Source organism: Nasonia vitripennis, chromosome 4 (genome assembly GCF_009193385.2).
Source record: "Nasonia vitripennis strain AsymCx chromosome 4, Nvit_psr_1.1, whole genome shotgun sequence".
Lineage (NCBI taxonomy): Eukaryota > Metazoa > Arthropoda > Insecta > Hymenoptera > Pteromalidae > Nasonia > Nasonia vitripennis.
In genome coordinates, this window is record NC_045760.1 from 30849930 (window position 1) to 30874072 (window position 24143).

Genomic DNA, 24143 nt, shown 5'->3' on the forward strand with positions numbered 1-24143 from the left:
TGTTCGCAGCTGATCTTCCGAAAAGTTGCCGACGTTCGCAGGGAAAAGGAATTGGCCGAGAAGCGGAAAAACGAGCCGCAATTGGATCAATCGCAGGACCATCTGGTTCGAAAGATCTTCTCGAGGTAAGAAAGGAGATGCTCACTTTTTGTAAATAATCACAGCGTATAAGGTTTTGTTTTCAACAGTTTATCGTTAAGAAAGTCTTTTCTCTATACTTTATCTTCATTCTTATATTATACTTACGTATCTATAGTGTTTATATAAAATAGCTCAGTCGAAACCTCACAATATTTACCGTTAGTTAACGTTAAATACATTAGTTTGTACTGTATCCTTAAAAATTGTATTGTCAAGTTTCGACGTTCAGCCGTTAAACTACATGTTATAAAAGTGAATCATAAATACGTGTATACAAGTATATACTTTCTCATATTGTATCTTTTTGTCACGTATTTTTTTTTCTTTCCTTATTATTGTTTATTATATCCGACGATCGCAAAAGTGCTTCTAGCATAGTATGAAAAAAATCGAGGTATTGAGAGCACATTACAATAGTAGTAAGAACAAAAATTATAATAAAAAAAAAAATCGAGTATAATGTGTGAAAAATCATGAAGCTGAAAAGAAACTATTGTTGTGGCAATTTGCACGCGCGCTAAATCCAAAGGTTCAAGACCGAGGGGGAGCCGCAGATCACGATGTCAGGCCGGGCAAGCAATCGCTCGAACCAGGACTCGGACGAGGAGCTCACCGTCTCTGTACTGCCGCCCTGGCCGAGCTTTAGGCAATTTCATTTCTTACGTATATTCATTTATCTTATTTATTTCGAATTTTTTTTTAACAAACAAAAGCGACTTTTTTATTATTATTCTCTATATTTATATCTATCTATGTCTATATCTATCCTGTACTCCTATACTCTTTATTATTATCTTCTAATAGCTATTATATACATTATATATATATATATATATATATATATATATATATATATATATATACACACCAAAACCTTATGTTTTTTTATTATATATCGACTTATGTATAAATGCCCTTTTTTATTATACTATATCTCGCTCTGATTACTTATCTATATATACCCCTCCGATTACGTTATATTGAACAATAGTCGCCATCTATCACCTACGACCCATTGAGTATTATTATGCAGCAACTGCGTAAAACTTTGTATTTTTATTTCGTCTCTTCATTTATTCAGGTTTTTTTTTTTGTTTTTTTTTCCTCATCATTGGACATCCGTTTCAATTCCCAGTTCATCAATTCACTTGGTTTTCATAATCCAAAAATTGAACACGTATTATAAAGCTAGATTAAGCATCAATATTTTACATGTAAACGTAAATATTTCCACGTGTGTTACAACCATTGTCTCATTAAAAACTGCCGTTACTCGTATTTACAAATATCGTCGTTAGAATCAAACTGACGATGAAGATATTTGAAGTACGTGTAACACGAGTTTTGCAAAGCGAAATACCTAAGAAAACTCCAGGCTTCATGAATTCATAGATAAACGATCATTTCGGATGTAATCATTTCAATATATACTTACATGAATGCTAGAGTGCTGTAAAATAAACGCCTTTAGAGAGTTATGCGCATTTTCTTAAAAATTTTTTTGATATTCAATTTTTTTTTCATAATTAGAGTATGTCATTACCTAAGTTATTAACTGAGAGGTACAGAAACGTATTGCCAGTATTGAATAGAGAAAATGTTTATACACTTTGATTACTCAAATCTCTTTTATCTTTTTTTTTCTTTTCCTCTATACATTTACGATCTACTGAATCTGAATCTTCGTTTTGCGTAGCTGCTTTTGTTACCGAATTAAATTTTTAGGCTTATGAAATTATATTTACTCTTAGACATTGTACTTACTGGAAAAAATTAGTAATTTTCTTATATTCAATTTTCATATTATTTTTTTTTCAATTCACAATTGATTAACCATTTCCTAGATTTTCGAGCACTTATGTATTTGCTTATTTTATTGTTTTACGTAAGGAACTTGTAACGATTCCAACGATTTACACATTCTCTCTTTTTCCAGTACTAGCAATCTTAGAATTTTCGCGTGATATATATGCGATGCATGCATAAGATACACTCTAGGATTCAAATTTATCTTTGTCACCCGTATTTAAATTTTTAATATTAGAAATACAACATAATATTAAAACCGTATGATAAAAAATGAAAACTTCAAATACGTTGAAGCTTATCATTATTTTGCTCAATCCGTAGATTGAATAGATTTTTGAGTATATGAAATTTTCATGTGTACTAGTATATAAATTATATAAAGTGACGCTATATTGCTCTCGAATAATCAATGCTGTATTATCTTTACAGAATCTTGTAAAAAGAGCATGTAATGTAAATATCCGAATGACAATAGAGAATTTATTATTTCTTTTAATACAGCTTTTTTGGCAATTTATGCGAAAAAATTTTCTTCACTATTTAATAAAATGGCGAATTTATTAGAACGTAGATGGATACGAATATTTTTGCATTATTAGATATACATTGTAAATAATTTCGCAAATTTAATTGTAAGTTTTTTTACACGTACGAAGTAAGTAAAATGAAAGTAAGTAAAAACACACCCAACGAATTTTATTTTTCGATCCATGAATAACGAATTTTTGAACACTAATCCAATGGCTTGCACTATAATTATTTATCCAAACATTTTATCAATTACATTTTTTTATCTTATGTAACTTTTCGAAAATTGAATTACAAAAACTATAACAAATATTATCGCGCTATATGATAACCAACATTATACGCGATGGATAAATACCTTCACTATCTAAATGCACATTCAATATTACCGTAAAGCAATATTTATACAGCATTGATTATTGAAAATTTTATTTACTATTTATTTACTTGATTGATTACCGCCACTTTAATAATGCCAGACTCTTACACCAATAATATCTATTTCGTTTTTCTTCAACCTGTAGGCACACCAAAGTAGGTTGCTCGTGAACACCAAAAAAATAAAAAATATATAATGGAGCTGTGCCCTTTTATTTACTATTATTACATATTTATTATTGTTATATTATTATTATACATAGTTTATATTCTAAGACAATTTATTATTCTAGCGCCTCAGTAGCAATGAATTGAATCGTGAAACCCGAACAATTAAAGCGTCGAACACCCGTATAAGCTCGATTTTACTTAAAAGTGCAATTGTTACGAAGTCCATCTTGCAAACATTGTACAGAAAGAAAATATGAATGCAGAGCTATATCATTTGTCAGACGGACTTTGTAATCGTAGATCGTACTTTATGATGCTATTTTTACAATTAATCAAACATGTTATTGAATCGATTATACAGTATTATATTTCACACAATATTGTATTCCCATTGTATCTGCCTATATTAATTAGACAAGAACAATTACTTGGACTTACATTTTGTATCGACTGCGCATTGCCGAAGCTTACTTTTTTCGTACATATATTAAACCCCAAACAAAAAGTAAACAGAAAAAAATTAATTGAATTTACTTTAAACATAATAGATAAAGCTTCGAATCCTCTATAGCTATGTATTGCTCTGGTATTTCAAATAGCTGCGAATCCTTTGAAAAAATCTCACATCAGCTTTGTTCTTGTCTCGAATTCAGGTTCAGGCGAGAGAGACATGCGGCGGACGTGGAGAAGGGCGACGGCAAAGACGAAAAAGCTGAGACCGGCTCGCAAATCAGGAAGGTCTCCTCCTCGAACGAGGAGACCGGTTCCGGACGCGCAAGGCCAAGCAAGTGGGGTCGGTTGCTCGGTTAGTATTATAATTTATTCTTCTTTTTTTATTGTTGTCATGATTCAATTTGAAGAATTTAGCGGAATACGCCTGATTAATCTTTACCGACAATCTGTTTTACCGACGGAGTGCATTCACTTTTTTAAAATCTGTAGTGATTGAAATGATTATTCAGACGTAAAGACGAAATCGGCGTGTTCGGTTAAACGATAACTTACCGTCTCTGATCAATGATTTATGAGTACGAGTAATGAAAACTGAGCGACATCATATTTTCATTCGAAAGAGAACAATTGTTTCATGGAGTTTGATTAATTTCTATTTGCTAAGCAAGGCCTAAGAGCTGTATTAAAAATGAAGACATTTCAAAACTCTGATATTGTAGACCTCAAAAAAAGTGGAGGTGTTGCGAAGATGAAAACGGAACTGGACGACGATCTGTCAGATACAAAAAGTATGTCTGATAAGTTAGCATCAGTTCTGCCTGATCAAGACGCTATTATGGAGTACCTCTGTAAACTGCTACTAAGTACTTATTGGCTAATATTGCTTATGTATTCCTGTTTGATATTGAGTGTTGATTTTGGTATATTACTTTTGCTCCAGTTGTTTGCCACGAAAAATTAAAATCATGCCAACAGTGTAAATAAAAAAATGTGCAACCTATTTTATCCCAAGTGTTTTCCTCAATTTTGAAATTCTTGATGTATACTTGACCCCTTTTGGACACATAAAAAGCCCAGTATGTACTATATATAACGATGTATACACACAAAGCAAGAATCCCCTACATCTACAAGTATACGAGTTGTAATATATGATATAGCGAAGCTCCGAGTAAGACAAGCTCGCAAAGGTTTCATGCTGTTTACCGAAACTCTGTTTTACCGACAGAGTGACCAACGTTTTCGTCAGTTTTCAGCATGAAACTTTCCACGATACAATATTTAATAAGCTAGACAATAGGCTACCGTATCCGATTGTTCCCTCAACAAGAAAAATACCAAAGCCCGTCCGATCAGAAAAATCAAAACACGACTGATGATAAAATCAACGATTTCAGGGAGCTCGAGCCTGGATTCCGGCAGCGACGGTGGTGGTGGTGGTCCCGAACCGTTCAAGCGTTCGCTGAGCGCAAGGGACTCGCGACCGGGCTCGAGCGCCGGCACGAACAAGGTCTTCCCAAAACTGGGCAAACTCGGCGGTACGATCGAGGAGGTCGCGGAATCCGCCGCCGGTAAAGACGCGCCCATCCAGAGCCAGACCCTGGCGCTTCAAGACTCGAAACAGCTGCAGCTGAGGAAGCTCGAGAGCTACGACGGCGGTCTCATTACGCAGCCCAGCCACGAGCGCGAGATACTCGCGGCTGTGCTCGAGGTATGCGTCTTTTGTATATAGTTAGTGATCTTGCTTAGAAGAATAAATAATTATTTGGAAAATAAAATTAGGTGAAGGTCGATCTAAAGCTGGAGGTTCAGCGGGTGAACCAGCGCCTGGCGAAGATCGAGGACATGCTGCAGACGTTAATGACGCGGTTGCCGGCCCCGAGTCCGCCACCGGCAACGACGGCAACGGGGACAGGCGCCTCGCCGCCGGCGAGTTCGCCTCAGCTGTTGGCATCGCCGCCACGGGCAAACCTGAGCGCGATGGTCGCGGCGATGTCAGGTGGCAGCGCCGGCAGCAGTCAGCCGGGCAGCGCCGTCCAGAGTCCCGTAGCCACGAGTTTGCCGGCGCTGCTCGTACAGGCTGCGGCGGCCCAGTCGGCGGCGGGAAGCTGCGTCTCATCGCCCACCGGACAGGAACCTGGCTCCTCTGCCTCGGGGAAGCTTGGCTCCTCGCCCAGTGGGACACAGACCAGCACCAGGGAGAGGTGAGTCGTGATGTGATCAGTATAAGCTAGAGGTGTGAGTGGTCGATGGTATGTGTGTGCTTTGAAAATTTCAAAGGTTGCAAAATTCGAATTCTGATATATAAGATTCGTTTCGGCAGGGAATAGGAATTTTGTAAACCTAGATAAGTAATCACGATCGATTATCAATAAATTTGTCTGCATATGATACTTTAGTAGAACAGCACCTACCCCTAGTATGAATGAATCCACGTGCTCGATTGACTGTAGTAGCAATAATACTTTTTCTTCTCAGCATGTTATTATACCTTATATGCAAGCACAACTATATCTAAAAACTCATTCCACATGCACTCACTATCTGGTTAACACCAAATTTATATTGACTGTAACCCACTCCAACACTCAATATGAAACTTTAACTGTCTACTCTCTACTAAATATTTCTGCCCTGATTGTAAAAAAACCTTTAGTTCTCTATCAACTAAATAGATGCATTTACCTTATGCCTGAATCAAAAGACCTGGTTTCTGATCAAACCTATCGAATAGAGCAAATCAAAATCGCATGAAATACATAAAAATCGCTGTATTATAAGTGTATTATAATAGTCTGTAAATGGTAACCCATTATTTGGAAGTAATCACTAAACTACTAGCTCTACTATCTCCTACTGTATATAAAACTTTCTAACATAACCATTCGGTGGACTGTAACATAAACTTGAACCACGATATCAAATCATTTAGAAAACTCTTATAGTTCTTCTATAAATGTCTCTGCATGATTGAATGTCCATGTTAACTGTAATGAGAGCCTGTGGCCTATCTTTAATATTAGTGTTTAAAATAATTTGAAATCAAAATTTAAACTGTTACAAAATAAAAAGAAAACTTTATCTTCTCTGTTTGGATCGTAATATATAACGAATAATAGTAACTTTATGAGCTTATTGATAATATTTTATTGAAAAAAAAATCAACATCTTCAGCGATAGAATAAAATTCTGACTTGTCTAAGCTGCAAAAAAATTAATAGCAGGAATCCCTAACTGAAATTATGTATTTTTTGTTTCGCAATTTTCCGTGGCGCTTTGAGCAGGAATTGGGTCCTAATCAGGAACTGGGTCCGTGCTGGTATATACAAACCAAAATGGTAGGTACTCTACAAATCACTGGTTTAACGAAATACCTGACCAAATCTCCAATAAGTATGTTTAAAGCAGAATAATGGGGCAGAAATATCCATCTATGAACAACTTGCAATCATTTTATCACTTGAGTTCATTGAGCACAGTTACCAAGTATATTTCACACTATTTTATCAGCTACAACACATACGCTCTAGACATACAATATTTTGCAATGAAAAATGCTTTAAATCTATGTTATTTTTAGGGGTTCGTGCTTTGATTATTGAACCATACTGTTGATGGGAATTTTGAAGTTTGCGCAATATCAAATCTGTATCGATATCGTGTCTCTCACCTATAAAAAGAAGAGACTCTAATTGCAATTCTGAGAACTCATAACTCGGGGAAACTACGTAACAGAGTTTGAAATTCGATTCCGGTTAATCCAAAGCTTGAAACTCGCTTTGCATCTCGAGGGGCAACTGCTAACTAAGCAGAAATAATAGTCTTATTTGAAAGGGTTGCTTTCGCGAAATTCTCAGGTTTGCCCAATTACAGTATAAACGAAAAACGTTCAATAACCAATGCACTTGCCTCTCCAACCCCACGAGAACTGACCCTACCACTTCCGTCATAGTAAAACCTACTGGTTTCTCAGCGATCCACCGGCCTCGGCGACGGATCGTCTGCTGCCGAAGGATCAGTCTCCGTCGCCCAGCTCCTCCTGCCAGGCACCGCCAGGTGTCTCGTCCTCGTCGTCCTCGTCGACGCATCACCACCACCATCACCATCACCAATCGTCGTCGTCGACGACGGGCGAGAGATCGCGCGAGGCCAGCCGCGAACTGTTAGAGCGACTGGGCCAGGCCTCGGGCTCCTCATCGACCACAGCAGCCGACGCGTCGTCGTCGACTGCGACGACGACAGGTGGCGCCCTCGGGCCGCTGATACTGCGCAAGCGCAGAAGCAAATCGCGGAACAAGGGGGCGGCGCCACTGGCGCCTCTGGCCTCGCAACCCATCAGCCCGTCCGAGCCTACGGAGAGCACGCAAATGCTGCCCCCGGAGCCCAGCGACGCCGGATCCGAGGAGCAGCCGCAGCAGCAGCAGAGGAAGAGGCCCGCGCCGAGGCCCAGCCGTGACTACTTGTGAAAGTTTTTCTCCAGAGCAGCGCAGGCAGAGGATTTTTTTTCAAGGCTAGTGCAGGCGCGACCGACCCTCAGCGCGGCGGTGGTCGGTCTTGTGATTTTGCGATTCTTCACGTGAATATACATAAATACATAAATATACATATATAAATACAGACAAAAAAATACTTATAAAGTTGTACGAAGACGAGAGAAGAAAGAACAAATTGACGAGTTACACACGTTGTACACAAAGAAAGACACTACGGTCCCGCGCACGTGCACTCATCACCCAAGTTGTCACGTGTGTGTCACCGCGCGCACCTCCCCCCTCTACTATATATATATATATACTGCGTTTATTCCGAATATACCCCATGCCTTCGTGGTCCGAGGTGCGACCGAGTTCTCTCTTTTATGTGACCGCGAGTGTCGTATCGCTTGCGTTGACGCTATATACTACCCATGTAATCACAGTTCGGCTTTCGTGAGTGTGCACACTTGCGGAGACTGTACACTGTACAGCCAAGTGTAAATTTCTACTACGGAGTCATTGAATCAAAATTAGTTGTATTTTTGCTATTAACCAACAGTGGAGTAACTTTTTTTTTAATTTATAGCTTCGAATCTCACATTATATCGATTCTTTTTCAAAACCGAAAAAAAATGTACAGTACCTCACGATCTCCGAAGACACGACGTTCACATAAGAGCAAAGCACTCCACCTCCAACTCTCTGAATCGCCTATCGAACGCGCGTCGTCGCGTTCGCCTCCTGTTCTCTCTCCTGCCGACATCCTCTGACCCTTTTACCTGTCCCCCTCGTTTTTCGATATGCATATATACATATAACGATAGCTAGCGTAATTTAACAAAGAGAAGGGAGGAAGATTATAACAAAAAACAGCGTGTAATAAAAACGATATGCACTCCGAAGCGAACATTGCGCGAGACACACTTATTATACGCTTCTTTATTATTATACATATAATTGTAATGAGAGTATAAACGATAAAACGCCAGGTTTTTACTAGGACTTTTCGAGTTTTAGGATACAAGTATAATGCGTATGCGTATATAAGGTACATAAGCTTCGAAGCTCCGCGAAAATTTCCCAAAAACCCCCTTGAAACAGTGAGAGACGAGGGAGAGTATTGTAATAATCCAACAGACAAAAGTGTGCGTGAGAGTACGTTCTGCTGAGTATTTTAGAGACAGGGAGAGAAAGTGTGACGAGAGTCAGAGGGAAATTGTTGTTGAACAAGTTAGACGTGTTTCCGGAAAGTTGAAACGGCCTTCGATGGCGCTCTCGCTTTGCTTCTTCCATCGTATACCTGGCGCGTCTGACCAAATTCGGGACTATCTACTTGAAAACCTGATTCTCAAACATGTAAATATTACGACTCCTCTCCTCTGCCGTGACGAAAATATTCTTACTCCATACATGTGCAAGGAAGAAGCAGATGGTGAGCGCCATCGAGGGCTCGACCACGGCACTTATATCGCTAAACGTTGTACACAAAACAAGCAGTATGCACGCGTGCGTGAGCGCAAGACTTAAAAAGCGTAAAAAATTAAAAAGCAAAAATTGTTGTAAACAAAGATACTCAAGCTTTGTTGCGGCTTGCGGCAAGCAGATATAAATACCAGCTTTTATTCTTCGAGAGACATCGAAAAAAAAAATATATATCACCGGGCACGCGAGGTTGTGAGAGGTTGGGTAGAGAGAAAGAGCGACGATATATACCCTAGGTATGTGCGGGCGCCTGCGGGAGAAACAATGTAATAATGTATAAGGGTGTCGTACAGCGGAGACGACAGTTTCGAGATTTTTTTCTTACGTTGGAAATTCAATATTTTTTTAACGATAATTTAAAGTTAAAGAAACATGATGAAAGTTAGCAATACAATCAACGTTATAAATCATGTACAAAAAGTAAATTTTACGTTATAGCACTCGGTCGATACATCAGAGAAGTTTTTTAAAATATATTTTTTACGAGAATCTTCATTTCCCCCAAGGAATTGCCCTAGAGATATCCGGACACGTGAAAAAGTCTCGTGACTGTCAATTGACTGATGTAAAAAAGAAGCTATAACTGTACGAAGCGACGAAGAAAGTACTCTCGTTCATTTTTTACACTCGGAGTCAAAATATAAAAGACATATAGGCACAAGCGGCGCGTCTTAGCGATGATACAAAAAAATTAGTTCGACGCACTTTGCAGATAAAAATTCGACGAAGAAATCGGCGGAAAAAAACGTTGATGAGATTACCGAGTAACGAACGCATCGCGTTGCGCGCTTCGCGTATAAATACTCTGTACATGTATGATAAGAAGTAACAAATGAAAAAAAAAAATTAATTACTATATGGGAGAATCGGCGATGAGTTAGGCGATAATTTACACACTGACATTACTATACACTCTCGTTATATATAAATGAAAAAAAAGAGAAATGAACAAAAAGTAAAGTACGCTGCTATATTATATATATATATATATATATATATATATATATATATATATATATATATATATATATATATATATATATATATATATATATATATATATATATATATATATATATATATATATATATATATATATATATATATATATAACACGATTTCGCGTCAATAGTGCGGGCGATGAAGGAGTTTGTAAATTTCTATAGTGAATTATATTAAAATACACATGGTAATATGTGCGGAACGCTTCGAATGTCTAAGTTTTCAATCAGCACAATCGTTCGTCAGCGAGTATGGTGATGATCTTTTCTTTTCTCTGTCTGGCATTTTCTTGTCCTTACGACATTTGCGTGTACGATTTTTTATTCACATCGCTATGTGCAGTTGACATACATTATTAATGTCTATTCGACGAAGCAGATCTACTGTGCATAGTTTCAAAAACGAAGCATCGTAGATCTGTTTTTTCGAATAAACTCGTGAATTACACTGTAAAGTCTCGTTTATCATTTCGCCGATATGAAATTTGAAAAGCAAATGGCTCAAGGTGAGCCACACACTGTATAAAAAGAGAGAGTATGAGAGGAATCACAAGAATCTTTCTTTGATTTTTTAAATTTATAAAGTCTATAAATATACATAACAATCTATTGGCCTTAATTGAAGTGAGAAGTCATATGATAAACAAACGCGTCACTAATCTACACACAAACACACACACACACACACCTAACGCAATCTCTCGTTCGTTGAGTTACACTATATACACACACAGTCTCTCATGTATACACAAAGCCACACATAAAAGTTGCGCATCGAGAGTAAGAAAAAACAACAACAACACGTAGATTACGAAGTTTCGACGAGAAAGGACCTAATAATAAATAAATAATTACGATAATGAGAAATAATAATATAATTAAAAACGATATTGCATATAACGAGTATGAACGGCGAAAGCAAGGCAGAAAACAAAGTGAGGCGAGCAGACCCCGCGCGGCGCCGTAAAATTAATAAAAAAATTAAAATAAAATAATGCACTCGGGGGTGGCCAAAACAGCAATACTAGATGTACATACAATGAAACTACTGTAATTACAAATGTGTACATATTGATGACGCATACGTGACGATGCCGAATTTAAAGAGAAAAGGGGGAGGCAGGAAAAGGGGAGTAACTGTTATGCATAAATGTATATGTGCGCATGCGCTCTGTTGACGATTTTTCGGCTCGAATCCGACGGTTTATCCTAGATATATTTTGTTATTCCCTCTCGTTGATTCAGTATTTAAGCAGCGAAAGTTTGTTATCTCATTGTAACTTTCGAAGTGATCTATATGAGTTTATACCAAATGTTGATGTTACTAAAAGAAAGCTGATATCTCGTTATACTATGTGAAAAATATTCTGGCAAAATTGCTTTTGATTCGCCAAAATCCGATGATTTGGTACTAATATACTTTGTAAGCTTTCAATTGAATTCTTGAAGCATCATAATATTTTTCATTCGTGCACATATCTACTGCATAAAAAATTGATTCTATATTTCGATTGAATGAAAAATACAATGATCTTTTGAAAAATTCTGTACATAGATTTTTTGTAAATAAATGTAAGCTATATATTATACTTTTTATAATTTAACTATATAATTTATTCTAACGTTGATTTATCGTTGCCGACATATCTGTGAGTCTTCATGATTTCCAAACTATTAGGCAGTTTAAGAAACGTTATAATAATCAAAAGGAAAATCTCAAAGATTATAATAATGTTCTCTATTTTCTTAGTCAGAGCTGTAACATACGTATTATATACAAATTACTCAGTTCTTTCGCGAATTCTTTCGTAATTTCTTGCGCATGCGAGTGAAAGTACCTTAAAGTCACAAAAGTGAGTATATCCAATAAAAGGCAGGACAAACACACATATACGACTTGTGGATGTGCGTTATCATACATATGCATCTATGTGCTATGGTTACACGAAATACTGAGAGTCCGAGAGCGTGTATAAAGGCCCGAGATATGAGAATATGGATATTCAAAAAAAGCCTTAGCTCTGGTGGTGGTTTGAAGATCCAAAGCGCGGGTTCGCTGCGATATATAATATTGCTGTTACAAAAAAAAAAAAAAAAAAAAATAACGAAAAACTACGTAAAGGCGATTTGTGTCGAGAACAAGCTGTATTTTCTATTTTGTCACGAATACATGTACGAATGTCAATTTTCTCAAGACGTCAAAATTCAACGACTGTCAATTGGAACGATGTTATTGGCAATTAATTGATAATACACGTGTACGAATCACACGCGAAGTTATTTAAAAAAAAAGCTTTGATACGTGAATATGCCGATTAAATTATACAAACAAACACACTTATTCGCATTGAGGGAATCCGCCAAGGACGACGACTTTAACACTGTAAATACCAATGCTTGGCGAATTCCCGAAACGCGAATGAGCTTATAATAATATAGCCTTCGTTCAAACTCTTGTAAAATACTTCCTTCGCCCATCCGAAATTGATTTTTCAGTGAAATTTTTTCTAAACGAAAATTTGCCAATCCTCGATCAAATCGAGCGACAGCAAAGCTAAAAATAAATAAATAAAGTTTCATTCGTGACAGAATACACACACACGTGCACGCGAGCAGATCGAATTGTTAGAAAGTAAGGACGTGAAAAAAAAAATTATGTAAGCCGGCGAAGCAAAAATTATAGAGCTCAAATAACTATTGTAAAAGCAAAATGATCCATTAATTGCACACGTACACAAACCCTATGCGTGCAGAGGCGTATGCATTAAATAATTAATTAATAAAATAGAAAATTTAACGGGGACAGGAGTGAAAAGGGTGAGCGATATCGCGTTTTGACAGCGGACTATAAATATAATATATCAAAGGCTGGGGGCGAGATGTCGAAGTGAGAGAGGCAGGATTTGTTGAATAGATTTTAGTAGCAAACAAAAAAGGCGATATAGCTGGCTCTATCGTAGTTTATATACATATATAATTAAATGCAGCGAGCGAGAGTTTGACGCGCTGACTGACAGTCGCAGGTTTCTTTACGTTGTATACATATACCACTGACGCAGACGACAGAGTATTGAAAAAAAAGAAAACGCATAACTATACCGTACCGCATCGCGTTGTTCACGTGCCGTTGATATACCTATTATACTTTCGTTCGTCATCAAACTCCTCCACCACGTGCATCTATTTTGTAAAACAAAATGCAAAAATGAAACTGTATATCGTTGTAGAGACTCCGCTGCATCACACAGAGTGTCACATCAAGCTTTCTGCGAGAGAGAAAAGAAGCCGGAAAAGAGATGAGATTTACGAGAGCGAAGAGGCATGAACAAATTGTAAAGGCGGCTGTATATATAGATTAATACAATAATTATATATTATACGCGAGAAAGAGTAATGTACGCTGTTAGAGAGAAAGAGAGCGAGAGACACACGCAATTATACAAAGCAAAACCAAAAGAGTATGATATAAGTGAACGAGATGATTCGCAGGAATCACCCCCTATATACACGAGCGTTCCGCAAACGAGACAAACAAATAAACAAAAAAAAACGAACTTTCTTCTAATTCTGCGTTCACACACTAATCGTTTCTTCGTCGACGATTTTCATATGCTACCAGAGAAAATGAGAGAAAAGGAGTTACGAATAAAAAGAATTGAAAAAAACCAAGCTATTTCGTTTTTTATTATCACATAATTTTTTGATGGAGTAGCGGAGTCTTGCTGCTCTTCTTCTTTGCAGGTAAGGATGCCTTTGTATGAATTTGTATATCAATGAAAATAATCCGAAAGTAATAAAATCCTTCGTAGACCTAATTATTTTGTTGAAATTGCAAAATAATTACTAGGTACGTAGTCATAGACGCTGTCATCTAAACACCATACAATATTATATTACAAAAGCAGAGTAAAGTATAGAATAAGTTTATAAAAATTAATTTTTTATTAATAGAAGCTTCGCTCAGTATGGAATTTGATCAAGTTGTCGCGGAAAAATGCAAATTATTTCAACTTTCAAGAAAGGGTTGCCGAATAAAAGAAATTAGTTCTAAACGAAGCTCATTTTCTCTATTCCGCATCGTGATATAGGTATGCATACCGATGTCAGCAATGATTGGTTCAGTGAAAAAAACCCATAGACAGTAAAGGTCACATCAGCTTGCAGTAGGAATGTTGAAAACTGGCTTAACTAGAGATCACGACAGAAATTTTCATTAATTGTTTATGCAAAAATAATTCGAAACAGTACATGTTTTAGCTATTACCTCTTTGATGATGTATTTATTCTCGAAATTGATTATGCAACGGTTAGTGATTTCTCGTGTTTTAACACTCTGCATCGTATAGTAAGAGTTATTCATACAAATTTGATAAGATTCAAGAACTTCAAAGCTAGTAAATTACCTCTCTAGCAGTTTGCGTAACAAGTGTAGTAAAAATTAATAGTGCTGTAGCGTAGATGAGGCCAAACATACTATTGCGTATGATCTCAACATTTAAGATAGTATGACTGTCAATGATAATAGGCTTTGCAACGTAATACAATGAAAGAGTAGCTGATACTAATATTTTAAAAATGCATAGAAACATTGGCCCGGAATAAAAGCTAGATACATCCTGAGATACTTCATACAATGATGCGTACAATTTACGCATGTGAAATAATTCTTTAATTTTTCCTTTTGAGCGATTATTGCAGTTTAAGTATTGAATTTCACACAAGTAATCTTGTTCTTCCAACATAAAGGATAACCTCACATTGAACATTTTAAAGAAGTATTTAAGCAATATTAAAACCGTAGAATAATGCATTAATAGAGCTGTTATGACGATATCATTCATAAATATCGTGAAATTGTAAATTTCAAATTCCGGAAAATTAATAAAGTTAAAAACAATTATAAATGGCCAAATGATAATGTAAGGTGAAATAATTAGAATGATATGCAATAAAATGTTGTCAGTGAAGCTTTTATAAAGCGTCTGAGGACATGAAGAAATCAAAGACTGGTATATCATGGACATTTTGTTAGCGATTCCAGCCATATTTTTATATTTGAAGCAAAACATCATCATAATAATCGTAACCGATAAAATATTAAATACATCCTCTGCGCGATCGGTTACTCTTTCGAATTTTTTAAAATTTGTCTGGTGCTGAAAGCTTGCGTAGATAAATCCAAAACTGCTAACTGTTGTTACAAAAATAATTAGACCAATGTTGTACATAATACTGCTCTTTGAATGCGTAAACTTCCACTCATTTCTTTTGCGACTTTTCGTCGATTCAGTATTGAAACTTATCGTTGCCGTACCGAGCACTTTGAAATAATAAAATATAAATTTAACGAAAACCTTATCTTTTTTATTAATAAAATCTTTTATAAACATTTTTATTTAACGAATATAAGCTGCTGCGAATTCAAACGATACTAACTCGTTTTCTGCGTAAAAGCTGTTTCTCGCAATCAAATTTTCTTGCTTTGAAGAACTATTTCCGATTGCATGATTAAATAATGTTGACATAGATATTGCAATGATAATATTTTATTTTGGTTACTAAAAAAATAAAATAATCATAAGACACATAAGTGAATAACTTGAGTATCCATAGATTATAATCAAGTCTGAAATGTCAATACGCGCACATTCCTTTTAAATAAATGAAAAATAAGAAAATGCTGCGAAGAGTTTGCTAAGTAACCGCCGAAGGTCTGCCTGCCTCTCCACGATGAGATATAATTTTTGAAATAGAACTCATAAATAAATTTGCTTAAAATTTTGTATCTTACATGACTGAAAAAGTTTCGGTTTCACTTCTGAACACCGGATTGGAATTGCAAAATTATAACTAAGTATGTAGTTATTGAACCTGTAATCTAAATTTAATACTCATGAAAAATAGAAAAAGAAACAAACTTTTGGTCTTATTGCAGTAATACTTACAGACATCAAAAGAGTTTCATTTAACGAAAACAGCCCATAGACGGTGAAACTTACATTCTTGTGGAGTAAATAATTCGAAAAAAGGTTTAGCTGGATAAAAAATGTATTACAATTGTTAAAATCATCATCCATACAATGTAAAAACAATCATAAAAAAAGCGGGCTAAAAAATCTTTTGATTACACTGAAATAATGGTTTACCTCATTTACTAAGTGTTGATCTTGTAAATTGGCTAACCACCTATTGGTTATTTTTCCTGTTTTCTTAGTCTTTTCAAATAATAAAACTATATTACTTAGTTATTCATAATATTTATACATATGCTACATTTTGTTCTGGTTGTAAAAGGGTATCTATGTCTCACCTCATCAACGACAGCATCGACACTTTTCGTTAATATAAAAAGCATAAAAAAATTATGCATCAAAATCAATAAACTGTGGGTATAGTCAATGATAGACAGTTCTATGGCTCCCGTCACAAGAGGTTTAGTAATGTAATACAACCACGTTGTTAACGTGATAAAAACGTGCGATACGCAAAATAACATCGCCAGATGGTAGAATTTAGAGATATCCATCGACAAATCGCACAACGAAGTGTACAATTCACATAGATCCGAGAACGGTTGAGTTTTTTTCGTGGAAATCTGAAGCATCGAGTTCGTAGCTGCCACAGCTATTTTCGGAACAATGGATTGCCTTGACACATAACGAAAGTTTGCATTGAGAATTGCGAAAAGCTGCTTTAACAAGTGTAAGATCATGGTGTATTGCAGAAAAGTACAGTTGATAATCAGAATACATGGATACAGAGTCAAGTAGTACATCACTACACCGAAGGATAAGTTGCAGGATGTAAAGACTACTACAAACCATATTACCGTAGTCATGATGGCGATTCTTTTCAAGCCACCCATAGTAGGTTCCTCTTCTTTGCTCAAACGACTGTTTACATTTGTGACGAGCTTGTGCATGATTTTCAAATTGTTAACTATCGACACGGCACGTCCTTGACAGAAACAATACAACATTAGAATCGCGACTGTTGTAGCGCTAGTGTAGATATATTGAGCAACATCGAAACTCTTGTCAAACTCCTGGGTGCTGATGTTATATTCGTAGACAATTGTAGCGACGTAGCCATTGCTCGCTGTTATTAAACAAATTAAAAACAAATTGTATACTTGGCCTTTCTTGGAACTGGTGCACCAGGAACTTTGAACACTTGTATTTTGAGTTGTACCAGCATCGAATCGCATCGTCGCGAGTCCGCACATTTTAAAAAAATTAAGCGTTATTTTCAATATGTCCATTTTGCTCTTGCTGAATTTATTTTCTGTATGACGTGTGGAAACGAAAGCTTTCACATTTTTCAGCTTACAGGCACTATTGCGATAAGGTCGACATGCATCGTATCGACTAATGGCACGTAGGGTGTGAAGATACAATCATGCAAATTAATGCCTATTTTGAAAATAACATTGCAGTAAAATAAATTTATTGTACAGTTTATGTCATTTATCGCGCGGGAGTATCGATTGAATTTTATTAATCCCTTGAATGAAACTGTAAAATGATAACCAAGTACGTGGTTATCGATCCTGCAAACTGATAAAAAATATTTTAATTTTACGTACGATTAATTTTCACAACGGAATACTTACCGTCATCAGAATCGATTCATTTAGCTCAAAAAGCCCGTAGACGGTGAATTTCATGTCTTTGTGAAGTAAATAGTTGGAGAACATGTTGAGCTGGCGAACAAATGACATGTATTAAAGGCTTGAGTTTTCAAGTGTATTTTTAAATATCAAAATAAATGAATTACCTCGTTCAAAACTCGTTGATTCCCTAGATTAGAGATTCCCTTATTGATGATTTCTCCAGTTTTTTTATTCTGTATACAAAAATACATAGCATGTTTACTTTTATAAATCAACAGCCCAGCTAATTATTTTTATAACAGTTTACCTCTCGAGTAAGAGCGCTTACGCTTTGGGTCAAAATAACTAGCATAAGCACGTGATGAATAACAATTATCAAAGACCGAACATATCCATAGAGTATGGGCAATACAGTAGCCTTAACGAAGATGGGCGCCACGATGTAATAACACCAAAGTAACAACGTGACGAACAAATACGACAGACAGAGAAGCATCAACAGATGATAGAATTCGGACACGTCCGCTGACAGGTTGCACAGCGACATGTACAGCTCGCGTAAGTCCGATAACGAATTCGTTCTCACCGAGGAAGTATTTGCTGAAAACTGTTTCGAACAGTTGAAGAAGTTGGCATTAAGAATAACGTAAAGTTGTCTTAAGTATTTCAGGACAACGCTGTACTGCACAATTGTGCAGTTGATGATCAGAATGCACGGATATGTGGCGATGGAGTACACTAGCATGTACATCTCGGTCGAAGTGGACATGATCAGTGCGAACCATATCACTAGGTGTGCAACGCTGATCCTTTTCAAACTGCTCACTACCAGCTGTTCCCCTTGGTTTAACTGCCCATTGATACTCATGGTGAACTCGCGGAGGATTTGCAGTTTGTTGGCAATTGCGATGGCTTGTTTTTGCCGGAAACAGTACACTATCAGGATTAGGATGGCGATGACAGTAGTGTACGCGTATAGAACGACGTCGATCACCCTTTCGAACTGTATGTGGCTCCAGTAGTATACGGTTCGAACGCCGAAACAGTTGAATACGAAGATGAGGCAGATCAAAACTATGTTGTGTGCTATGCCTTTTCTGGAACCTGAAAACCAGGAACCCTGCACTCTTCCTGTTTCGATTAAATTTGTATTGAATTTCATGGTGGCTACTCCGGATAGTTTGAAAAAATAGAACATATGCTTGATGCTCAGCATATTGCTACAGTCTTATAGTAAAACTATAACGTAACACAACTGCGAGATCTTTGTACTGGAAATAATAATGGTTCAAGATGTGGCTTTCATTGTTTAATATATATCTTTATCGCGGTTGATGAAGCGTGTGTCATCAAGCAATTACATTAACGTTCAACAATACAATCAATTTGATTGGTCTAGTATCGGTAAGAAGATCGTTTTAAGAATTACTAGATAAATCAATTTTCTGGAGGTTAAAATGTTTGAAATCGTAACTATTGCGATTGAAGAAATTAAGCAAAAGCGATGAAAATGGCACTATTGGACACTGGATTGAAATTGTAGCAATATTACTATGTACGTGGTGATGGAACCTGTAATCTAAATTTGGATCTTAAGATTCGAAAATATCATAAAAATTAACAATTTTTAATAAATTAGTACTTACGGACATTAAAAGAGATTCGTCTAATGAAAACAACCCATAAACGGTGAAACTTACATTCTTGTGGAGTAAATAATTTGAAAAAAAATTAAGCTAGCGGAAGAAATGATATTGATATTCTTGAAATCTTTGACATTCGTATTGTACCAAATAATAAATTCAAAAAATATGGAGAGACTATATCGTACCTCATTTATCGTCTGTTGATTTTGCATGTTTGCTAATCCCCTATTCGTTATTTCTCCTGTTCTTTTATTCTATTCAAAAAATTAGGATATTGTATACTTGATTATTAGATAAAAAATTATTCGAAGAAATTTTATACCTCTAGAACAACGGCGTTAACACTTTTTGACAAAATAATCAGCATACTAATATGGTGAATTAAAAATATCAAACTGTGTATGTATTTAAAAGTAGTTAATTTAGTTTTTCCAACTATAACAGGTTCGACTGTGTAGTATATCCACGTTGTCGACATCATAAATGTATATAATACACAAAATAACATTGTTGGGTAGTAGAATTTTGACAGATCCGTTGATAAGTCACACAACGACGCATACAGTTCACACAGCTTAGACAACGACTGTGCTCTTACTTTATGAGTCTGAAAGCTTGAACCTGTTGCGCCTAAATTTTTTTGCATTATACATTGCCTCAAAACATAATGAAAATTTCGATTAAGAATAGTAAATTGTTGTTTTAACGATTGCAAAATCAAGCTGTATTGCAAAAAAGTAAAATTAATAACAAAAAGGCATGGATAGACAGTCGTGTAGTACATTATTATGCCAAATTCCTGCCTTAAAGTTGTAATAAAGACTAAAATCAGCATTACCAAATTCACAATACAAATTATCTTCGCTGTTCTTAGTATGTTTATTTTTTCATTGCTTAATTGACTATTTATATTTGCAATGAGCATATGCGTACGTCTTAGGTTGTTAGCTATCAGTACGGCGTCCTTTTGACAAAGACAAAATACCGCCAGAATCACGATAGTAGTAATGGTGGTAAAAACATATGATACAATGTCAAATAATTTACCAACTTCTCCGCTGCTTATGCTTAGATCGTATACAAATGCAGTAACGTAGTAAGTTGCTATCGACAGTAAAATTATTAAAATTGCATTGTATACTTTGCCTTTGCACGAGTTCACAAACCAAGAACCTTGAAGTCTTTCCTTTACTGCCATGTTAGAATCGAATTTCATTGTGGCCAAACCACATATTTTGAAGAAATAGAAAATACGTTTCAATGTGATCATGTTTTTTTCACTTAGTTTATACTGGAAACTTTGATGGGAATCATCGATCTTTAGCATATTTAAATATTGTTTAAACCTAAACTTAGTTTTAACGTAATCAATAACGAATACTTATAATTTCTTCATATTAATAGGATAAAATTGAAAAATAATAACTAAATAAGTATTAATTAAACCTGCAATCTAATTTTGAGCCTATTAGTAAAATGCAATGTACTAAGTAATTACGTAATGCACTTACAGAGGTCAAAAGGGATTTGTCCAATGAAAATATACCATAGACAGTGAATTTCACATCCTTGTGGATCGAGTAATTCAAAAATAGACTCAACTAAAAAAATAAAATGAGTACAGATGTTACGACTTTGAGATATCGATTCATTAAAATAATAAATTACCTCTTTGAAAAATCGCTGATTTTGTAAATTAACGGACCATTTGCTTATTATTTCCCCTGTTCTTTTTTTCTGCGAACAAAGTCCTAATGCATTACTTGACTCTTTCTATCATCACACTAATCCATGTTATGTTATTGTATTCGCCTTCAGAACGACAGCATTAACAGATTGCGTTAAATTGATTAACATCAAAATGTAATGAATCAACACGATCAAACCGTGAGTATACAGCATAAAGGACAGTCTTGATGTTTGAGTAACAATAGGCTCTACGAGATAATAACTCCAAATTATCAATGTAAGAAATGAATGCATTACGCAAATCAACATGATTGGATCATATATGTTTGACAAATTTATGGAAAAATCGCATAACGAAGTATACAATTTAGATAGATTAGAAAAAGGTTGTGCCCTACTATTGAATAAATCCGAATTAAAATCTGCTATGCGAATTTTGGAAATTATAGGTTGCCTCGATGCATAAAGAAAATTCGCATTGAATATTCTAAAAAGTTGTTTCAATAGTAGTAACATAATGCTGTATTGTAAAAAAGCACAGTTAATAATAAAATAGCCAGGACACATGGTGACATGGTACCAAGCACTAGTGAAAGGTGTTGTAAGACTCGTGATAATAAATAGAAACTATATTTACCAGAGTTTCGATGCAAATTCTTTTTAAATCTTCGTCACTTATTGAGTTTTGTTGCTAATATGAGCATTTAGATCGATAATAATCTGGTAAAGTTTTTTTAAGTCGTCATACCTTAATGGCATGTCCTTGACGAAAGATGAATATTGTCTAAATTAAGATGGTCGTGGCGAAAGTAAAAGTATAATTAACGAGATTCAATATTTTTTCAAGAAGGATAACTATAATTAACTTTGAATCACTCACAAATGTAGCAACATAAAAATTGCTTGCACTCAACGAACAAATTAAGATTAAATTATACATTTGGCCCATTTTAGAACTTGTATACCATGATCCACGAGATCCTTGACTTTCATCCAATTTCATCGTCGCTAGCCCGCATATTTTAAATTATAAAACATATGTTTCACATTTAGAATCATGAAAGGGTCAAGCTTTTTGAGAAACATTACTTTTTTTACTTTTTAACTTTCATATATCTCGCAGTATGTGCAACTCTCAAGCACAACAGCCTACTAACTTTCGCTACGTTGGACGTAAATATTGACTAAACTAAACGAATTATTTATTATATTATAAGTAATAACAATGTTGAAATATATACGTACTATTTATTTATTTACTAAGAATAGTTACCGAATATAGCTTATACATATACTCAGCAGCATGACAAGGCTAAAAATCTTTATTCTTGAAGCTGTAGAAAAATTACCAAATACGTGGTTATGGAGGCTGTGATCTGGAAAACGAAGTTTTATAGACTTGCTCTATTTACATCAGTACTGATATTTACTCACCGACATCAACAGCGATCCGTCTAACGAAAACAATTCGAGGACCGAAAAGTGTAAATTGTGATGGAGTAAATAATTCGAAAAATGATAAATCTAATGGCAATAAGATAAAATTCAATTAATAAATGAAAATTTTTAATATAATAAATCCTGACCGTATAAAATATTGTCACCTTAGGATCAACTTGCAGAGTATTACAATCACCCAACCATTTGTTAACGATTTTCCCAGTTCTCTTGCTCTACAGCCGATTCGACAATCGTTAAAAATCATCAGAGAAATTTATTATTGCAAACAGAAAATATAGTTACAAAACCTCTGAAACAGCAGCTGTCACGGACTTCACCAGGATTATCAGCGCAACGACGTAGTGCAGAATTCGAAACGAACAGTGACATATCTGAAAATCCGATATCACAACTGCACTGACCATCGGCTTAGTGATGAAGCTCGCGAAGAAGATCAGAGTGACGAACACGTACACTATGCAGAGCAGCATAGGCTTCGCATAGAACCTCTCGATATCTTCGGCGATTTCGCAAACCGACAGGTAGAGTTCACGCAGTTTTGAGAACTGTATCTTTATCTTATCCATCTGACATGGTTCTTTTGAGAACTGGAGGAAGTTCTCATTTACAAACCATAAGATCTGTTGCAAACATCTCAAGATCGCACTGTACTGTAGAAGAGTCAAGGTGATGATCTGATTGCACAGGTATATCATGGAGAAGTATACGACATTTTTGAAATAGCCACCTGTTTCCGTTGTTACGAAAATCGACAGCCAAGTCATGCCTACCATTATATAGATCTCCTTCACGTGTTTCGTCAAAGTCTTCTGCTTACTCGGTCTCTGTACTTCGTAAAAACCAACTAATAGTTCGCCTAGACGAACCGTCCGATTTCCCAGATTTAGGAACTTTTCCTGTTGGATGCAGAACACTAGCAAAACGAAAATCGCTGTGATCATGGCCATCGTCGTGTGCGTGTAATCTATGGCTTGGTGAGATCGAGAAATGATATGATGTTCATAATGCTTTATTGTCCATCGGATGAGACAGGCGTAAACGAATGATATGCCAATGGCCAAAATCACATTATAGATTTGCCCAAGTTTTGAACGAGTAAATAATGGAAGGTGGAATCTTGAAGTACTTGGTTTTGTTTGGATACTCGTGGTTGCAAGGCCGAACAATTTGAAGAGGTAGAATACACATTTGAGGAACAATAGGTCGCTTATTTTCCAATTTTTCAGGATCATAAAAAGAACTTTTGAATTCATGTTGAAAATGGTTATGTGATTCGATGAAAAACTTTGTGTGGTGT

The 24143-nt window shown here is 35.7% G+C and overlaps 6 protein-coding genes and 1 pseudogene across 21 annotated transcripts in view; 1 reads left to right on the forward strand and 6 right to left on the reverse strand.

The window, feature by feature from the left end:
- Window positions 1–10367, forward strand: part of LOC116417411 (potassium voltage-gated channel protein eag) — a 62652-nt gene extending 52285 nt beyond the window's left edge. For 4 of the 16 annotated variants that reach the window (XM_031930337.1, XM_031930338.1, XM_031930339.1 and 1 more), the window contains 8 exons: window positions 10–125; window positions 671–787; window positions 3681–3832; window positions 4200–4343; window positions 4878–5191; window positions 5263–5684; window positions 6765–6818; window positions 7433–10367. In XM_031930337.1, the coding sequence (XP_031786197.1) occupies window positions 10–125; window positions 671–787; window positions 3681–3832; window positions 4200–4343; window positions 4878–5191; window positions 5263–5684; window positions 6765–6818; window positions 7433–7946 (1833 nt within the window). In that variant the 3' untranslated portion in view covers window positions 7947–10367. The remainder of the gene's footprint in view (window positions 1–9; window positions 126–670; window positions 788–3680; window positions 3833–4199; window positions 4344–4877; window positions 5192–5262; window positions 5685–6764; window positions 6819–7432) is intronic. The other 12 variants (XM_031930345.1, XM_031930346.1, XM_031930348.1 and 9 more) reach the window with 8 other exon arrangements.
- A 3882-nt stretch (window positions 10368–14249) lies between these two features.
- Window positions 14250–15828, reverse strand: Gr40 (gustatory receptor 40). Its single transcript, NM_001190528.1, has 4 exons — window positions 14842–15828; window positions 14703–14771; window positions 14537–14626; window positions 14250–14309 (listed from the first exon to the last, which is right to left on the reverse strand). Exons 1-4 carry the CDS (start codon window positions 15826–15828, stop codon window positions 14250–14252), a joined length of 1206 nt encoding a protein of 401 aa, NP_001177457.1.
- Window positions 15829–16250: 422 nt separating this feature from the next.
- Window positions 16251–17699, reverse strand: Gr39 (gustatory receptor 39). Its single transcript, NM_001190527.1, has 4 exons — window positions 16749–17699; window positions 16585–16647; window positions 16384–16473; window positions 16251–16316 (listed from the first exon to the last, which is right to left on the reverse strand). Exons 1-4 carry the CDS (start codon window positions 17697–17699, stop codon window positions 16251–16253), a joined length of 1170 nt encoding a protein of 389 aa, NP_001177456.1.
- Window positions 17700–17934: 235 nt separating this feature from the next.
- On the reverse strand, window positions 17935–19266 carry Gr38 (gustatory receptor 38). The gene is made up of 4 exons (NM_001190526.1): window positions 18358–19266; window positions 18215–18283; window positions 18051–18140; window positions 17935–17994 (listed from the first exon to the last, which is right to left on the reverse strand). Exons 1-4 carry the CDS (start codon window positions 19264–19266, stop codon window positions 17935–17937), a joined length of 1128 nt encoding a protein of 375 aa, NP_001177455.1.
- A 300-nt stretch (window positions 19267–19566) lies between these two features.
- Window positions 19567–21023, reverse strand: Gr37 (gustatory receptor 37). The gene is made up of 4 exons (NM_001190525.1): window positions 20019–21023; window positions 19882–19950; window positions 19697–19786; window positions 19567–19629 (listed from the first exon to the last, which is right to left on the reverse strand). The coding sequence occupies exons 1-4, from the start codon at window positions 21021–21023 to the stop codon at window positions 19567–19569; spliced, it is 1227 nt and encodes a 408-aa protein (NP_001177454.1).
- On the reverse strand, window positions 21078–22471 carry Gr36PSE (gustatory receptor 36 pseudogene; annotated as a pseudogene).
- Gr35 (gustatory receptor 35) lies at window positions 22708–24099 on the reverse strand. Its single transcript, NM_001190524.1, has 4 exons — window positions 23134–24099; window positions 22990–23058; window positions 22820–22909; window positions 22708–22761 (listed from the first exon to the last, which is right to left on the reverse strand). The coding sequence occupies exons 1-4, from the start codon at window positions 24097–24099 to the stop codon at window positions 22708–22710; spliced, it is 1179 nt and encodes a 392-aa protein (NP_001177453.1).
- Between the last annotated feature and the right edge of the window lie 44 nt (window positions 24100–24143).

What these genes read in the sequence shown, in the direction of transcription:
- Gr40 (NM_001190528.1), bottom strand. Translation starts at nt 15,828, where the DNA reads ATGTTTATAAAAGATTTTATTAATAAAAAAGATAAGGTTTTCGTTAAA. An exon ending in TTACGCAAACTGCTAGAGAG is followed by an intron (nt 14,772 to 14,841) that starts GTAATTTACTAG and finishes TATACGATGCAG; the next exon opens with AGTGTTAAAACACGAGAAAT. An exon ending in ACCAATCATTGCTGACATCG is followed by an intron (nt 14,310 to 14,536) that starts GTATGCATACCT and finishes TATGGTGTTTAG; the next exon opens with ATGACAGCGTCTATGACTAC.
- Gr39 (NM_001190527.1), bottom strand. Translation starts at nt 17,699, where the DNA reads ATGGACATATTGAAAATAACGCTTAATTTTTTTAAAATGTGCGGACTC. An exon ending in TCGATGCTGTCGTTGATGAG is followed by an intron (nt 16,648 to 16,748) that starts GTGAGACATAGA and finishes GAAAAGACTAAG; the next exon opens with AAAACAGGAAAAATAACCAA. An exon ending in ATGAAACTCTTTTGATGTCT is followed by an intron (nt 16,317 to 16,383) that starts GTAAGTATTACT and finishes TATTAAATTTAG; the next exon opens with ATTACAGGTTCAATAACTAC.
- Gr38 (NM_001190526.1), bottom strand. Translation starts at nt 19,266, where the DNA reads ATGCTGAGCATCAAGCATATGTTCTATTTTTTCAAACTATCCGGAGTA. An exon ending in TAAGCGCTCTTACTCGAGAG is followed by an intron (nt 18,284 to 18,357) that starts GTAAACTGTTAT and finishes TTTTGTATACAG; the next exon opens with AATAAAAAAACTGGAGAAAT. An exon ending in ATCAACGAGTTTTGAACGAG is followed by an intron (nt 18,141 to 18,214) that starts GTAATTCATTTA and finishes TTTGTTCGCCAG; the next exon opens with CTCAACATGTTCTCCAACTA.
- Gr37 (NM_001190525.1), bottom strand. Translation starts at nt 21,023, where the DNA reads ATGCTAAAGATCGATGATTCCCATCAAAGTTTCCAGTATAAACTAAGT. An exon ending in TTAACGCCGTTGTTCTAGAG is followed by an intron (nt 19,951 to 20,018) that starts GTATAAAATTTC and finishes TTTTTTGAATAG; the next exon opens with AATAAAAGAACAGGAGAAAT. An exon ending in ACGAATCTCTTTTAATGTCC is followed by an intron (nt 19,630 to 19,696) that starts GTAAGTACTAAT and finishes ATCCAAATTTAG; the next exon opens with ATTACAGGTTCCATCACCAC.
- Gr35 (NM_001190524.1), bottom strand. Translation starts at nt 24,099, where the DNA reads ATGAATTCAAAAGTTCTTTTTATGATCCTGAAAAATTGGAAAATAAGC. An exon ending in CTCTGCAAGTTGATCCTAAG is followed by an intron (nt 22,910 to 22,989) that starts GTGACAATATTT and finishes TATTGCCATTAG; the next exon opens with ATTTATCATTTTTCGAATTA. An exon ending in ACGGATCGCTGTTGATGTCG is followed by an intron (nt 22,762 to 22,819) that starts GTGAGTAAATAT and finishes TTCGTTTTCCAG; the next exon opens with ATCACAGCCTCCATAACCAC.